Here is an 18,748-nt window from a genome sequence, read left to right on the forward strand (position 1 = left end):
GCAACTGGAACCCAAGGGATGATGATGTTGACCTTCCCTGACCCAGTGACTTCAATCAGCTAAAGCTTAGATTTCGTTCTGCCCAAGTCCCTTCATGAATATGCATGTCCCCATAAACTTTCCTCAAAGGGGGAAAAAGAATTAGAAAACAAGCAAGAAAACTTCTTCAATTTGCTGTGCAGGGAGACACTGCTTTGGGAAAGATCCCTGGTATTCTCCTGACTTGCTGCAATTAATAAGTCCTTCTCCTGATGTTTGGCTTGGCTGTATCTTTTGCTCTGACACCCATTAAGAGGCAAATCCAGTTTTTACGTAGCGTAACTGTGGCTAATATGTTGGTGTATTTTTTGCTCTACTTAGTGTATACTGATTTTTATCTGCTTAAGTTGATTTTATATTCTCTTTTCACGGAAACGGAACTCTTTTAAGGTCTGATTTGTAGTGATTATGTAACATTATATGATATCTGTGTTGGCCCGGCATGTGTTCATTTGTTGAACTGAAACAAGAACAATGTTAACAATGCCACATCAGAACTTCTCTGGTGGTTCAGTGACTAGGATTCTGTGTTTCCAATACATGGAGCCTGGGTTCAATCCCTGTTAAGAATTCACACGCTGCAGCTAAGAGTCTGTATGTTACAAGTAAAGATCCCATGTGCTGTAATTAAGCCCAGGTGCAGCCAAATAAATATATTAAAATATTTTTTTAAAAGTTTTTAAAAGTGGCATATTGATATGGTAGTTTACTAAGGCCTAGATATTGTTCTAAGTGTTTTAAATTTATGAACTTTTGAAATCCTCAAAGCAACTGTATTATTATTATCCCCATTTTATAGCTGAAGAAACTGAGGCAGAGAGCGTTTCATTTGCCCCAAATCACCCAAATATTAATTGGTGGGAGCAGGAATTTCTCTTTTTTGAAATCAGTTTTGATAGTCCATATTTGTTAAATGATATTGGAATAACTGAATAACCACTTGGAAAAAATGAGGTTGGCTTTCATATCACACTTTACCTTAAAATTACACATAAACCAAAGACTGGGCTTCCCTGGTGGTTCAGACGGTAAAGAGTCTGCCTGCGATGCTGGAGACCTGGGTTTGATCCCTGGGTCAGGAATATCCCCTGGACAAGGGAATGGCAACCCACTCCAGTGTTCTGGCCTGGAGATTCCCATGGACATAGGAGCCTGGCAGGCTATAGTCCATGGGGTTGTCAAGAGTCAGAAGTGACTTCACTGTCACTTTTGGAGAAGGAAATGGCAACCCACTCCAGTATTCTTGTCTGGAGAATCCCATGGACGGAGGAGCCTGGTGGGCTACAGTCCACAGGGTCGCAAAGAATCGGACATGACTGAGCGACTTTACTTTTCACTTCACTAACTATAGAAGATGAAATTGTAAACATGCAAAAAACAGTAGTTCTCAGTCCTGGCTGAGCTTTATAATCACCTTATTGGAAAAGACCCTGTTGCTGGGAAAGATTAAGGGCAGGAGGAGAAGAGGGGCTATAGAGGATGAGATGGTTGGATGGCATCACTGACTCAATGGACATGAGTTTGAGCAAACTCTGGGAGATAGTGAAGGACAAGGAAGCCTGGTGTGTTGCAGTTCATGAAGTCACAAAGAATTGGACACAACTTAGCAACTGAATAACAACAACTGTAATTTAAGAAAAACCATAAAAAGAATACAATTTTTCCATTTGCAAAATGAATAGATTTGGAGGGCATTAGGCAAAATGAGGGCTTCCATGGTAGTTTAGCTGGTAAAGAATGTGCCTGCAATTCAATTCTTGAGTCAGGAAGATCTCCTGGAGAAGGGATAGGCTACCCACTTCAGTATTCATAAACTTCCCTGGTGGCTCAGATAGTAAAGAATCTGCCTGCAATGCGGGAGACCTGGGTTCGATCCCTGGGTTGGGAAGATCCCCTGGAGGAGGACTTGGCTACCCACTCCAGTATTCTAGCCTGGAAAATTCCATGGACTGTATAGTCCATGGGGTCACAAACAGTCAGACACAATTGAGCGACTTTCACTTTTGTTTAGATTCTTTCACCATCAGTTTATCATTAGAGGCTCTGTGGCGCAATCGGTTAGCGAAAGGTTGGTGGTTCGAGCCCACCCAGGGATGACTGCCTCTATGGTTTTTTTTTTTGAGACTTCCCTGGTGGCTCAGCTGGTAAAGCATCTGCCTACAATGTGGGAGAGCTGGGTTCAGGGTCGGGAAGATCTCCTGGAGAAGGAAATAGCAACCCACTCCAGTATTCTTGACAGGAAAATCCCATGGAGGGAGGAGCCTGGTGGTCTATAGTCCAAAGGGTCACAAAGACTGAGCAACTTCACTTCACTTATGGGAAATACAGCCAATATTATATAATAACTATAAATGAAGTATAACCTTCAAAAATTGTGAATCACTGTATTATACATCTGTAACTTATACAACATTGTACATCAACTATACTTAAAAAAAAAACAACAACAGAATTATAAGTGTTTGGCTCCCATCCCAAGTTATTTAAATCAAAATCTCTAGAGGTGAAGCCTAGGCACTTGTATTTTTCAAAAGTTCCCCTGGTAATTGGAATGCAGTCAGGACTAAGAAGCACTGACCAAAAGAAAAAAATATGTAGATTAAAACATATATATCTGGGAAAAGAGAAATCTTTCTATGTATGATATAAAATTCAAAAGCTCAAAAGCAAAGGTGATCAGTACAGTAGAGGGGAGTTACTGTTTAACAGATACAGAGTTTCAGGTTGGGGAGATGTGAAGTTCCGGAGATGGATGGTGACACGTTGCACCGCACGTGAAAGCGTTTGATGCCGTTGAATTGTACACTTAAACACAGTTAAAATGACAAACTGCATGTTGTATGTACATTTCCACAATAAAAACTGCATCACAAAACATCATAGGCACAGTCAAGACACAAACAACACACTGGAAAAAATAAGGTAACCCATCCTCAAAAAGGACTCACAAAGAACTTCCACAAGCCAGTAAGAGCAACTCAACATAAAAATTGGTATAAGAGATGAACAGGCAGTTTACAGAAAAGGAAATACAAAATATCCTTAAACACATGAAAAAAAAAAGATTTTTCTCACTAATTGTAAGAGAAAATAAAATTAAACCTACACTGAAATATCATTTTCACTTCAACTGAGAAAGGTAAAAAAATGTTGGATGACTCGTTTGTTGGTAAGGACCTTAGGAAACAGTCATTCTTATTCCTTGCTGGGTATACTCCCTGGTGGGAGTGTAAATTGGTATATTTTCTAGAGTGGGCTTATTTGGCAACAGCTATTGAAATCCCCAATGTGCATACAATTTGATGCCATAATTTCACTTCTAGGAATTTATGCTATAGAAACGTTCATATTCAAAATAACGTAAATAAAACTGCAATATTATCTGAAATAGCAAAAGACAGATCCAAACATCTAGCAATAGAAGACATGTCAGATAAATGTTGATATGTCTGTTTTGTGTACTTTGGAGTACTCTGTGGGATGTTAGGAAAAATAAGGCAGCTCTATACATGCTAATAAGGAATGATGGTCATGTGAAAACAGCAAGAGAAAAGGTAAAGATAGATGTAAATCTATGCTTGTAAGGAAATGGTTTAAAAAAAAAGTAGCCTCTGGGAAATGGATTGGGATATAAAGAAGACATTTTGTACATTTAAAAATATTGATTTTAAAAAATGCTTATGAATATTTAACCTTTTTCTTTAAAAAAATTTTAATTTAATTATTTATTACTTTTGGCTGTGGCGGGTCTTTGTTGCTGCGTGGGCTTTTCTCTAGTTGCAGCTAGTGGAGGCCACTCTCCAGTTGCGGTGTGTGGACTCCTCATTGCTGGGCTTCTCTTGTTGTGGAGCTCAGGCTCCAGGGCGTGCGGGCTTCTGTAGTTGTGGCGCGTGGCCTCAGAAGTGGCAGCTCCTGGTCTCTAGAGCGCAGGCTCAATAGTTGTGGCACATGGACTTTGTTGCTCCCCGGCATGTGGGATCTTCCCAGACCAGGGATCAAACCCACGTCTCTTGCATTGACAGGCAGATTCTTTACCACTGAGCCACCAGGGAAGCCCCTAACTTTTTTTTTCTTTAAATAAAACTTCACTGGTGAGTGAAAGAGCAATATAAGACAGCATCTAGAAATGGCAAAGGGTCAAGGGTCTGTCTTTGTCTGCCTATTTGTTTTTAAGCAGCTGGGAAGACGGGGGCATGTTCATGTGATGCAGGGACAACACCAATCGAAAGGAAAAGTCTCCTGGAGCCAGTTATTGGAGAAGTGAAATTAAGATCAGGCAGGAGGCCTTAACTTTGGACATGAGCAGACACACCTCTCACTCTGGGCCGAGTGAGACAGGGAAGGATTGGTACCTAAAAAGATGGAACTGGGTGCACGGTGTGGGGTTGAAGGAGCTCCAGCCTCAAGGTCTCTATTTTCTCCGAAAAATACAAGGTATCTGTTGCTAGTGAGGGAGATGGTGGCCCCAGGGGCATGAGGAGAGTGGTTAAACTTTAAAGCAGTTTGTGAAAGCAAGCAAGCATTAAGGAGGCTCAGAAGGTAGCAGTGGACATAGTGGACCACTTTGAGGGCCTCATAAACCTTCAGTAATGGCAGTCTGAGTGGCTAAGTTTTCTCTAGCAGTTTTGAACAGCCTGGGACCCCAGGCAGAGGGCCAGCAGAGTGAAGAGCAAAGGGGATGGCAGCTTTGGGGTGTCAGAGTGAATGAGGTCTGAGGCCAAGGAGGGGAGCAGATGAGTTAGGTACTTTTTGTCTGCTCAGTGGACTTGGACCCCATTTATCCTTAGGGCAGGGAGCCTCATCCCATCCCAGGCCTATTTTTCATTGTTCCCAGGGTCTGATAGGGTGTCTGATCATGGGACACATCTACAGAATGTTTCCTGTATTATTCACTGACTTTGCAAAAAATAAAAACAAACAAAATCCAAGTCTCACTTTATTAAACCTGTAAAGAGGCTTTTATCCCAAATGGCATCATCCCATTTATTTACCTACTTTGTGCACCAGAGTTTGCTGTCTTCAAATATGAAAACCACTCTAAAAGATATTGAAGATCTATGTTTTTACATATGCTCCACTGAACAACAACAGGCTACAATAATGATGACAAATAATTTGCAGGATTCCAAGCGTCCCCTCGCCTTTGCTAAATACATTTTCGTCATTGAGCTTAATATTCCACTCTCTGACGATTCATTGCTGCCTACCTCTCTCCCAAAGTGTGTGTGTATGATTGGGGTGGGGCGGGGGGTGCTGGTATGGGAGGAGGGTTCTGCAGAGGGGGGGGAGCCCATACTCCTGGGAGGGGGAACACTTTGGTACTGACTCAGGATCGGGGGCTTGCAGCTCATAGGGGTCAACAGGCACTCGATTTGTGAGAAGTGAAGTGGGGAGGCCCTTAGAGATGATCTGGAGACCAAAATGTGTCTTCTGAAATCACAGAGGGCCAAGCTTCCTCTCCCCCAGCCTTTGGTTTTCTCTCACTTCTACAAGCAGAAGAGCTTAGACTCAGAGAAACTCATTTGTTCAGCCATTTATTCAACAGTTTTTAAGCAGCTGCTACATACCAGCTCTACGGTAGGGGTAGAAAGGGGGAGGTGCCCAAGTCCTGGACACTACCGAGACGGCCTGCAGACACACGCGTCCAGCTCCAGATGGCTCAAGGGCCCACAGATACCTTTAGAATACCAGTATTAGAAACTCACTGCTGAACCGTGAGCGAGTGAGAGCCAGCAGTGCCCTCCAGGGGCCGGCAAAGTGCACGTGCCAGGCCGCACGTAGCTGCTAGGGTAGAATGGAGGCGTTACTACGGAAACGGCCCTGGCAGGCTTTCCTTTCCAGCACCTCTAGGTTCCTTTCTTCGAAACCCTTTATTCCAAGGAGACACTTGCACAGCTGTCTCTCCTCCTTTTTCTCATCGCAGGGAAGCAACAAAGTTGAGGAGGAGCTGTTGGCAAGAGGCTTGCAGGAGAGGTTGAACGCAGCCTGGGTAGGAAAACAGCTGTGGGGCGGGGGCGGGGGCGGGGGCGGGGGCCGGGGCTCCCAGCAGACCGGTGGGATGGTGGCTCGTTCCAGGTTGCCAGCTCTGCCGCAGTGGCTGGAGAAGCCCCTCAGAGCTGATCACATTACATCACACCCACTTCCCGCCCCTCTCCCTGCCCCCACAGGCTGCATGGCATTTGGGAACAAGGCCAGGCAGAGCAGGATTGCTGTGATTAAGCCTCGCTCAGCTTCCCAAAAGCCAAGCAGAGGGGTCCAGGAGCCTCTGAGGCAGAGCATTACAGTTGAGAGAACACTGGAATTGGAGTCGGGAGGCCTGTATTCTGGCCCTAATCCTGGCACAGTGTGACAATGTCTTAACTTTTCCACCCTCCCTGGCTGTTTGCTCATTTGGAAAACGAGAGGACTGGAGTAGAGCAATGATTCTGGAGTGTGATATCAGATCTGTCCAAGAATCTTTATTAAGAAATGCTTATTTCTAGGTTCAATTCCAGGAGTTCGTATTAAATACATCTGGGGTGGGCCCTGGGAATCCAGTCTGTTAATACACTTAAGAAAGAGACACCTTGAGAGCAATCATACCAGGACTGTGAATCAGGGAGATAAATGTCAAGGATACTCAGATAACTGCAGACAGTATATACACTAAGAGTATCTTATTTGATTAGTCCCAGGCTTTTATGGCAGTGATTCCACCTACCTCATTATGTTGTATCTTTTGGTACAAGAGAAAAAGACCCAAACTGAAACCCTCTTAGGCAGGAGTAACTTCAAGGGTGTACTTTGCCTCAGGAATGATGACCATCACTCACCAATTGGCACACCAGAGATGCAAGAAGGGAGGGGCAAAGTTTCTTGAAACTTTCCTTATTTCACTTTAGTAAGTCAGTTTCCTCCGAATCTTTCCTGAGGGAAGGACTTTTTTCATTTATTTATTCAACAAATATTGATTGAATGCCTATATGCAGTTAGACTCTGTGCTGGGCACTGGAGAGACAAAGAAAGACAGGCTGTAGGTCAAATATAATATGGTGTCATGAGTGCTATGAAGGTACCTGCAGGGGTTCTCAACCCAGGAGGACCCCAAATATCTTCTTGCCCTTCTCCTGCCTCTGAGTGTGAGCATTCTCCAAAGCTCAGCTTTACTCAGCCATTATGGCATTTATTGGCAGAGAGATGGAGCAGAACAAGGTTGGCCATGACTAGTACACTGGATTGACTTGAGGAAAAGAAGGTGGCCCTGGCAGGAAAAATCTCAGAGTTGGTGGCAAGAAGTTCAGATTGGAGGGCAATCAGCACCCAGATACTCCAAAGAGCTTGAAACAGATGAATATCTTGATATGCAGATAAAAGCATAGGTTTGTATTCCATGAATCCAGCAGTGGTCATGTGGACTCAGCATCAGGGTCCTAGGGCATAAGCTAGAATGGTGTCTTGGGCAGGGAAACTGGGAGACTGAATAGGACATCAGGCATGAACAGAGACATGGATTGTCACAAAGGAAGTAGCACAGATTTTCCTAACCCCAAGGCCTAAGAGAAATACCTCCTGGGGTGCTCAGAAATAGTTTTGTAGAATGACTTGAAACTGCTCAGTGAAAGCTGTAGTAGGAGTGATTGAAACAAAGTAGACTTATCTTGAACTCCGGGATCTCTTGGTGATTTCCAACTCTCCTGCCAGAGTACCATTGTATCTAGATGAATGGGTGATGTGCATAGCTTCAAGCCAGGGTCTGACAAACTTCTATAAAGGGCAAGATAGTAAATATTTTAGACTTTAGAGCCATTAGATCTCTATTGTAGTCACTCAGTTGTGTCCGACTCTTTGCAACCCCCTTAATGGACTGTAGCCTGCCAGTCTCCTCTGTCCATGGGATTCTCCAGGCAAGAATACTGGAGTGGGTAGCCATTCCCTTCTTCAGGGGATCTTCCCAACCCAGGGATGGAATCTGGGCCTCCTGCATGTCAGGCAGATTTTTTACTGTCTGAGCCTCCAGGGAAGCCCTACATCTCTATTACAACTACTCAATACTGTCATAGGGTAAAAGCACCATAGAGAATCTGTAAACAAATGAGTGTGCTTCGGTTCTAATAAGACTTTATTATGCTATGGAATACTGAAATTTGCATTTCTTATAATTTCCATATGTCACAAAATATTATTTGGAAGTTTTAAAATTTTTTTCCACAACGATTTAAATGTGTAAAAACCATTCTTAGCTTGTGGACCATAGGTATACAAAAACAGGCAGCAGGCTGATTTGGTTCATTAGTTACTGTTACAGACAAACTTCAGAATCTCAGTGGCTTACCATGAGTGTATTTCTGATTATGTAGAGTTCAAACAGGTATTCCTAAAGGGTAGGCAGCTTTCCTCCAAAGGGTGACTCAGAGACCCGGGCTCCATACACTTTCTGGCTCTACTCCCAGTCAGCAGATGGGGAAGGAAAGACAAGTTGAAGATGGGGCTGCTACTCAACCATTTCAGCTCAGAAGGGGCACATACTACCAGGCCCTGTGTAGGTGCAGAAGGGTGGATGGTGGAAATGCTGAGAAAGACAGTCGCTGGCCATGTCTGGTAATGGCGCTCCCCTGCGGAAGACAGTGTAGACTTATTGGGTGACTAGCTGCTCTGCCACAGTGACATTCCTGGGCAAGAACTTGAGTGTTGGTTGTGATGTTGATTAAAGGTGGTTCTGTGAACCAAGCTGAGTATAAAGAGGACATTCTTTTATGAAAGTTAAAGCTATTGCCCAGGCCACATGCCTGAAGTACATGCAGGGCCAAGATTTTCCTCTGAAAACCACTCTGGGTGTGCTCAATACAAATTCTAACATGCAGGTGATGGAAGTCTCAACATTCTTCACACAGAATCGTGATTATAACATATTTCGTCTGGAAAAGCTTCAAAGAGTGGTAACCTATTATCCAAAATGGCCATAAAAAATCATCAACAAAGAATTCAGAGAACCTATAATATTAACCAATATAACCTCCTGTTGAACCTTCCAAAATGCAGTCATCTTAAAATGTATTTCCAGGTAACTCAAGGATTCTCAGCTTTGGTATTCTTTACCTTTTGGACTAGATAATTCTTTGTTTTGGGCTTACCTGTGCACTATAGGATATTAGCAACTTCCCTGGCCTCTATACACTAGATGCCAGTGGCATCCTCTGCCACCCTTCCTCAGCTGTGAGAACCAAAATTGTCCTTGGACATTGCCAAGTGTCCCTGAGGGCAAAATTGTCCTGAGTTGAGAACCACTGTGTAACTAAATGATAGAACTTATTGAATGAAATTGTTTAAAATGAGCCAACTAAATAACAGAGGTGTAAATATAAATTAAAATGTTGATTCTAGAATGGCTGGTCTTGTGTCATGCTTTCTGACAATGGCTAGGACTTGGGCTAAGACCTTTATTGGTAAAAGATGACCCTCCATCAGCAGCATCGACAAGAATAGCTGCCTTCAATACATTCCTTGGTCTCAGTAGCAAGAGGGCATTTAGCTACACTTCTCACAATGGTTTCATGTCAAGGATATGGACTGCGGCTAAAATGTGCCAGAATTAACTTATTTAACTTAATAGTTTTAAACTATTCTCTGATCTTCCAGGTTGTTCCTACCAACTCTGACCCTGGAGGTGGCTCTAAATCACAGGTTTCAAATACATGAATATTGCTCAGAGCCCCGAGCTTTACTATTTTCTGGCTGCAGTATCCAAGGTCAAGATATAATCAATAAAGGCTGAAAACAATCCATTTCTGAGCATGTGCTCCACAGTGTGATGGAGAAAGCACTTAGCCTTATGGCCAAAACAAACAAACAACAAATTGTTGGTTCTGTCATTGTTGATGGTAGGCCTGGGGTGGTGGCTGTGCTGGAGCAGCGCTGCATGGCGCTGGAATGACTTTGAGGAGATATCCCATGTCCAAGGGCAAAGGGGAAGCCCCAACGAGATGGTAGGAGGGGCAAAATCATGTTTAGAATCAAACCCCATACCCGCCAGAGACGCTCAGAGGGCTCAAACAAACCCCGTGTGCACCAGGACCCAGAGATCCCAGAGAGACGGAGCCAGAATTGTGTTTGAGTGTCTCCTACAGAGATATGGGTCAGCAGTGGCCTGCTGCAGAGACAGGGGCTCTGGGTGCAGCAGACTTGGGTGTGGCATAAGCCCTGTTGGAGGAGGTTGCCATTAACCCCGACATAGAGCTGCCAGAACTTACACAGGACTGGGAAACAGACTCTGGGAGGCACAAACGGAAACTTGTATGCACCAGGACCCAGGAGAAAGGAGCAGTGACCCCATAAGAACCTGACCCAGACTTGCCTGTGAGTGTCCAGTGTCTCTGGTGGAGGCGTGGGTTGATGGTGGCCTGAAGCAGGGTTGGAGGCAGTGAGTGCAGCAGTGCATGCATGGGACCTTCTGAAGGAGGTCACCATTATCTTCATCACCTCCACCATGGTTTGGCCTCAGGTCAAATAACAGGGAGGGAACACAGCCCCACCCAGCAACACAGCATTGGATTAAAGATTTACTGAGCATGGCCCCACTCGTCAGAGCAAGACCCAGTTTCCCCCTCAGTCAGTCTCTCCCATCAGATAAGCCTCTTATCCTTCTCCATCAGAGGGCAGACAGAATGAACCACAATCTCAGAAAACTAGCCAATCTAATCACAGGACTACAGTCTTGTCTAACTCAATGAAACTGAGCCATGCTGTGTGGGGCCACCCAGGATGGTCAGGTCCTGGTGGAGAGGTCTGACAGAATGTGGTCTACTGGAGAAGGGAATGACAAACCACTTCAGTATTCTTGCCTTGAGAACCCAAGCAAAAAGATAGGACACTGAAAGATGAACTCCCCATGTCGGTAGGTGCCCAATATGCTACTGGACATCAGTGGAGAAATAACTCCAGAAAGAATGACGGGATGGAGCCAAAGGAAAAACAACACCCAGTTGTGGATGTGACTGATGATCAATGTAAAGTTCAATGCTGTACAGAGCAATATTGCATAGGAATCTGGAATTGTTAGATTCATGAATCAAGGCAAATTGGAAGTGGTCAAACAGGAGATGGCAAGGGTGAATATCGATATTTTAGGAATCAGTGAACTAAAATGGACTGGAATGGGTGAACTTAACTCAGATGACCATTGCATCTACTTCTGTGGGCAAAAATCCCTTAGAAGAAATGGAGGAGCCATCATAGTCAACAAAAGAGTCTGAAATGCAGTACTTGGATACAGTCTCATAAATGACAGAATGATCTCTGTTCATTTCCAAGGCAAACCATTGAATATCACAGTAACCCAAGTCTGTGCCCTGACCGGTAATGCTGAAGAAGCTGAAGTTGAACGGTTCTATGAAGACCTACAAGACCTTCTAGAACTAACACTCCCAAAAAGATGTCCTTTACATTACAGGGGACTGTAATACAAAAGTAGGAAGTCAAGAAACACCTGGAGTAACAGGCAAATTTGGCCTTGGAGTACAGAATGAAGCAGGGCAAAGGCTAATAGAGTTTTGCCAAGAGAACGCACTAGTCATAGCAAACACCCTCTTCCAACAACACAAGAGAAGACTTTACACATGGACAGCACCAGACAGTTAACACCAAATCAGATAGATTACATTCTTTGCAGCCAAAGATGGAGAAGTTTTATACAGTCAGCAAAAACAAGACCAGGAGTTGACTGTGGCTCTGATCATGAACTTCTTATTGCCAAATTCAGACAGAAATTGAAGAAAATAGGGAAAGCTGCTAGACCATTTAGGTATGACCTAAATCAAATCCCTTACAATTATACAGTGGAAGTGAGAAACAGATTTAAGGGACTAGATCTAACAGACAGAGTGCCTGATGAACTATGGGTGGAGGTATGACATTGTACAGGAGGCAGGGATCAAGACCATCCCCAAGAAAATGAAATGCAAAAAAGCAAAATGGCTGTCTGAGGAGGTCTTACAAATAGCTGTGAAAAGAAGAGAAGCAAAAAGCAAAGGGGAAAAGGAAAGATATATCCATCTGAATGCAGAGTTCCAAAGAATAGCAAGGAGAGATAAGAAAGGCTTCCTCAGTGATCAGTGCAAAGAAATAGAGGAAAACAATAGAATGGGAAAGACTAGAGAACTCTTCAAGAAAATTAGAGATACCAAGGGAATAGTTCATGCAAAGATGGGCACAATAAAGGACGGAAATGGTATGGACCCAACAGAAGCAGAAGATATTAAGAAGAGGTGGCAAGAATACACAGAAGAACTGTACAAAAAAGATCTTCATGGCCTATTTAATCACAATAGTGTGATCACTGACCTAGAGCCAGACATCCTGAAAGGTGAAGTCAAGTAGGCCTGAGGAAGCATCATTATGAACAGGGCTAGTGGAGGTGATGGAATTCCAGTTGAGCTATTTCAAATCCTAAAAAATGATGCTGTGAAAGTGCTGCACTCAGTATGCCAGCAAACTTGGAAAACTCAGCAGTGGCCACAGGAAAAGGTCGGTTTTCATCCCAAAGAAAGGCAATGCCAAAGAATGCTCAAACTACTGCACAATAGCACTCATCTCACATGCTAGCAAAGTAATGCTCAAAATTCTCCAAGCCAAGCTTCCGCAGTACATGAACTATGAACTTCCAGATATTCAAGCTGGATTTACAAAAGGCAGAGGAACCAGAGATCAAATTGCCAACATCTGCTGGATCATTGAAAAAGCAAAAGAGTTCCAGAAAAACATCTACTTTGCTTTATTGACTATGCCAAAGCCTTTGACTCTGTGGATTACAATAAACTGTGGAAAATTCTGAAGGCGATGGGAATACCAGACCACCTTACCCACCTCATGAGAAATCTGTATGCAGGTCAAGAAGCAACAGTTAGAACTGGACATGGAACAATAGACTGGTTCCAAATTGGGAAAGGAGTATGTCAAGGCTGTATATTGTCACCCTGCTTATTTAACTTATATACAGAGTACATCATGAGAAACGCTGGGCTGGATGAAGCACAAGCTGGAATCAAGATTGCTGGGAGAAATATCAATAACCTCAGATATGCAGATGACACCACCCTTATGGCAGAAAGTGAAGAAGAACTAAAGAGCCTCTTGGTGAAAGTGAAAGCGGAGAGTGAAAAAATTGGCTTAAAGCTCAACATTCAGAAAACTAAGATCATGGCATCCGGTCCCATCACTTCATGGCAAATAGATGCTGAAACAGTGGAAACAGTGGCAGGCTTTATTATTCTGGGCTCCAAAATCACTGCAGATTGTGACTGCAGCCATCAAATTAAAAGATGCTTGCTCCTTGGATGAAAAGCTATGACCTACCTAGATGGCTAGTATATTGAATAAGCAGAGACATTACTTTGCCAACAAAGGTCCATCTAGTAAAGCTATGGTTTTTCCAGTAGTTATGTATGGATGTGAGAGTTGGACTACAAAGAGGGCTGAGCGCCAAAGAATTGATGCTTTTGAACTGTGATGCTGGAGAAGATGCTTGAGAGTCCCTTGGACAACAAGGAGAGCCAACCAGTCCATCCTAAAGGAAATCAATCCTGAATATTCATTGGAAAGACTGATGCTGAAATTGAAACTCCCACACTTTGGCCACCTGACTCGAAGAACTGACTCATTGAAAAAGACCCTAATGCTGGGAAAGATTGAAGGCAGAAGGAGACGGGGACAACAGAGGATGAGATGGTTGGATGGCATCACCAACTCAGTGGACATGAGTTTGAGTAGGCTCTGGGAGTTGGTGATGGACAGGTAAGCCTGGCTTGCTGCAGTCCATGGGGTGGCAAAGAGTCGGACATGACTGAGCAACTGAATTGAACTGATTATTACTATATTCTTAGTCACTCAGTCATGTCCGACTCTTTGTGACCCCATGGACTGTAGCCCATCAGGCTCCTTGTCCATGGGGATTCTCCAGGCAAGAATATTGGAGTGGGTTGCCATGCCCTCCTATAACAATGGGCAATGAGAGAGTGGTTTGCCTTAAAGATATGCAAGCTTGTAGTATAGAATATCTTGGTACCTTGTAGCTCATTAAAGAGGAAATTAGAGCAGAATGCAATCCAGACTCTTTAACATGACCTTCAAGACCCTGAGTGATCCGGCCCCTAACTTTCAAAGCTTATCTTGTCCCACTCTTCCCAGGGCTCACCAAACTCCACCCTCTTGGCTTTTAAAAGTTCCCCTCTAAAAAAAAAAAAAAAAAAAAGTTCCCCTCTACCCTGGTGATTTGGCTTCTCTAGGTCCAGGAAGGGGTACTTTTTTAGAGTCTTCCAGTGATTCTGACAGATTTGTGGCCTGTCAGTTGTGACATCTGTGGCCATGAGTGGTGTGTGGCTCAAACTTGTGTCAGCTCCAAAGTAGACAGTTGCCCAGTGAAGTGAAAAGCAGGGAATCCATGAAGTGAGGACTTCCTATCCATGATGGGAAGGTTGTTGTTTTAGTAGCAATGTAGGCTGAGCTTGCCAGATGCCTGTGACTGTTTGAGGGTCTCCTGCAGAAGCATGGGTGAGCAGTGGCCTGCCATGGGGACAGGGGCTCTGGCTGCAGCAGACCTGGGTGGTGCAGCGTGTGGCGTAAGTCATCTTGGAGGAGGTTGCCATTAGCTCCACTGTAGAGTCACCAAGCAGGCAACTCACCACCTGGAGAACAGTTATACCAAAGAAATTCTCATTGCAAAAGTTCTAGGGCCCAAAGCAGATTTTCCAACCTGGGGATTTGGCAAAGGGACTGAGAACCCCCAGGGAATTTGACTTTGATGGCCAGTGGGATTTGATTGAAGAACTTCCACAAGACAGGGAAACAGACTCTTGGAGGGCACAAACAAAATCTTGTGCACACCTGGACCCAGGAGAGAGGAGCAGTGACCCCATGAGAGACTGAGCCACCCCATGGGAGACTGAGCCGTGTGTGTTCAGGAGTCTCTGGCGGAGGGGTGGGATGTCCTGGGAGGTGTAAGTTCTTTTGGAGGAGGTTGCCATTACCCCTACCATAGTTTGGCCTCAGGCCAAACTACAGGGATGAAACACAGGTCCACCCATCAGCAGAAAATTGTATTAAAAAATGTACTAAGCATTGTGTTGTCCACCAAAACAAGACCCAGTTTTCCCCACAGCCAGTCCCTCCCATCAGGAAGCTTGTGGTGTTGGAGAAGTCTCTTGAAAGTCCCTCAGACTGCAAGGAGCTCAAACCAGTCAATCCTAAAGGAAGTAAACCCTAAATATTCATTGGAAGGACTGATGCTGAAGCTCTAATACTTTGGCCACCTGATGCAAAGAGTAGACTCATTGGAAAAGACCCTGATGCTGGAAAAGATTATAGGCAGGAGGAGAAGGGGAGGAAGAGGATGAGATGGTTGGATGGCATCACCGACTCAATGGACATGAATTTGAGCAAACTTTGGGAGATGGTGAAGGAGAGGGAAGCCTGGTGTGCTGCAGTCCACAGGGTTGCAAAGTCGGACATGACTGAGTGAGTGAACAACAACCTTCCATCAAGAAGCTCACAGAAGCCTCTTGGCCTCACCCACCAGGGAGCAGACAGAAGAATCAAGAATAACCACAATCCAACAGTGGAGGCTAGAACAAAAATTACATTACAGAAAGTTAATCAGGGTGAAAAAGCAGTAAGTTATGTCCCATATGAAGGGACAAGATAAAACCACAGAAAAACAACTAAATGAAATAGAAATAGGCAACCTCCAGAAAAGGGACTCAGAATAATGATAGTGAAGATTCAGAATATCTGAAACAGAATGGAGAAGATGCAAGAAATGTTTACCAAAGACCTAGAAGAACTAAAGAACAAACAAACAAAAATTAACAATATACTAGGAGGAATCTGTAGAAAAGAATAACTGAGGCAAAAGAATGGATAAATGACCTGGAGGATAGAATGGTGGAAATCACTGCTGCAAAACAGAATATAGAAAAATGAATGGAAAAAAAAAATGAAGACAGCCTAAAAAACCCCTGAGACAATATTAAATGCACCAACATTTGTCTTAGAGGGGTCCCAGAAGGAGAAGAGAGGGAGAAAGGACTCGAGAAAATATTTGAAGAGATAGTAGCTGAAAACTACTCTAACATGGGGAAGAAAATAGGCAACTAAGTCCAGGAAAGACAGAGTGTCTCAGACAGGAGGAACACACCAAGACACATAGTAATCAAACTGACAAAAATAAAGACAAATATAAAATATTAAAAGCAATAAGGGAAAAACAACAGGTAACATACAAGGGAACACCCATCAGATTATCAGCTGATTTCTCAACAGAAACTCTACAAGCTAGAAGGGAATGGCACAATATATTTAAAGTGATGAAAGAGAACAACCTATAATCAAGATTATTTTACCCAGTGAGAGAGTCAATTTCTAGGTAGGTTGATAAGATGTCCAGGGTGCCCAAGGAGGAGAAAGGGGGCCAGAGCCCTTGAGAAGGAGAAAGGGGTCTGGGGCTCTCGAGGAGAAAAGGACAAACATTTTTTTCTACATTGCTTTGTCTTAGTCAATGTAACAATGTATCTTGCTGGAGGACATGTTTCACCTTAACAAGAACCTTCTGGCTAATCTTGTTATTTTAAGACATTTATTGTGGGAGTGGGTCTGGTAAGACCTTTATATTGTTAGTTCTAATCTTGTTAATTTAAGATGTGTGTTGTGGGAATGGGTCTGGTAAAAGTACATAGTTCAGTTGCTCGGTCAGGTCCGACTCTTTTCGACCCCATGGACTACAGCATGCAAGGCCTCCCTGTCCATCAACAACTTCTGGAGTTTACTCAAACTCATGTCCATTGAGTCAGTGATGCCATCCAACCATCTGATCCTCTGTCATCTCCTTCTCCTCCCACATTCAATCTTTCCCAGCATCAGGATCTTTTACAATGAGTCAGCTCTTTGTATCAGGTGGCCAAAGTATTGGAGCTTCAGCTTTAGCACCAGTCCTTCCAATGTTTTTGCTGACTGTATAGAGCTTCTCCATCTTTGACTGCAAAGAATATAATCAGCCTGATTTTGGTGTTGACCATCTGGTGATGACTATGTGTAGTCTTCTCTTGTGTTGTTGGAAGAGGGTGTTTGCTATGACCACTGTGTTCTCTTGGCAAAACTCTATTAGCATTTGCCGTGACGTCACCAGTCGACACTGAAATCAGATTGATTATGTTCTTTGCAGCTAAAGATGGAGAAGCTCTATACAGTCAGCAAAAACAAGACTGGGAGCTGACTGTGGCTCAGATCATGAACTCCTTATTGCCAAATTCAGACAGATATTGAAGAAAGTGGAGAAAACCACTAGACCATTCAGGTATGACCTAAATCAAATCCCTTACAACTATACAGTGGAAGTGAGAAATAGATTTAAGGGACTAGATCTAACAGACAGAGTGCCTGATGAACTATGGATGGAGGTTCGTGACATTGTACAGGAGGCAGGGATCAAGACCATCCCCAAGAAAAAGAAATGCAAAAAAGCAGAATGGCTGTCTGAGGAGGCCTTACAAATAGCTGTGAAAAGAAGGGAAGCAAAAAGCAAAGGGGAAAAGGAAAGATATACCCATTTGAATGCAGAGTTCCAAAGAATAGTAAGGAGAGATAAGAAAGCCTTCCTCAGCAATCAATGCAAATAAACAGAGGAAAACAATAGAATGGGAAAGACTAGAGAACTCTTCAAGAAAATTAGAGATACCAAGAGAACATTTCATGATAAGATGGGCACAATAAAGGACAGTAATGGTAGGACCTAACAGAAGCAAAAGATATTAAGAAGAGGTGGCAAGAATACACAGAGGAACTGTACAAAAAAGATCTTCATGACCCAAATAATTACGATGGTGTGATCACTCACCTAGAGCCGGACATCCAAGAATGTGAAGTCAAGTGGGTCTTAGGAAGCACCACTAGGTTGATGAATCTTTATTAAGCTAGGGCCCACCAAGAGGACAGCTGGGGCAGGAGCAGGGCCTCCTGTAGGCTGGGGGCACGGGAGGCTCGGGGTGGGAGTTGGGGGGGGCCCCCAGGGCGATGCCCGGGCGCTCAATGATTCTCGCTGGGCTGGGGCGCGGAGTCAACTGCACCTTCTCCACCAGCCCGGCCCACTGGCGCTGCATGCCTTCCACCAGGGGCTCGAACCAGCTCCTGAGGCGGGCCTGGAAGGCCTCGGCCTGCAGGCGCATCTGGCTGCCCTGCTCCTCGACCTTCCCGCGCACCTCCTCTAGCTGCTGGCGCATCTTGTCCAGGCGGTCCTGGGCCCGGACGCCCACCTCCTCCAGGCGCCCGTGCAGCTTCTGGCGCCAGGCCTCGGCGCGCTCCAGCAGCGGCTGGCCGGCTGGGGTGCTCAGGGTGGCGGCCCGCGATTGGCCCTGCTCCCCCAGGGGCCCGAGGCGCTCGCGGATGGCGCTCACGCTGCGCTCGGCGCCCTCGCTGGCCCTGGCTTGGTAGAAGGCCAGGCGCTTGTTCAGGTCGCCAGTGTCGCGGAGCAGCCGCTTGCGCAGCTTGAGCAGGTGGGAGGCCATGCGGGCCGCAGCTCCTCGGTGGTCTGGCCCAGCATAGCCTGCACCTCGCTTTGGTACTGGGAGGCACCACAAGCTAGTAGAGGTGATGGAATTCCAGTTGAGCTATTTCAAATCCTAGAAGATAATGCTGTGAAAGTGCTGCACTCAATATGCCAGCAAATTTGGAAAACTCAGCAGTGGCCACA

At 44.6% G+C, this 18,748-nt stretch overlaps 1 protein-coding gene across 1 annotated transcript; it reads right to left on the minus strand.

The window, feature by feature from the left end:
* Window positions 1-17,953: 17,953 nt before the first annotated feature.
* On the minus strand, window positions 17,954-18,589 carry LOC122703899 (apolipoprotein E-like). Its single transcript, XM_043918478.1, has 2 exons — window positions 18,102-18,589; window positions 17,954-18,050 (listed from the first exon to the last, which is right to left on the minus strand). Exons 1-2 carry the CDS (start codon window positions 18,561-18,563, stop codon window positions 17,973-17,975), a joined length of 540 nt encoding a protein of 179 aa, XP_043774413.1. The 5' UTR covers window positions 18,564-18,589; the 3' UTR covers window positions 17,954-17,972.
* Window positions 18,590-18,748: the final 159 nt, after the last annotated feature.

The sequence above is a fragment of the Cervus elaphus genome, chromosome 11 (genome assembly GCF_910594005.1).
Source record: "Cervus elaphus chromosome 11, mCerEla1.1, whole genome shotgun sequence".
In the NCBI taxonomy this organism is placed as follows: Eukaryota; Metazoa; Chordata; class Mammalia; order Artiodactyla; family Cervidae; genus Cervus; species Cervus elaphus.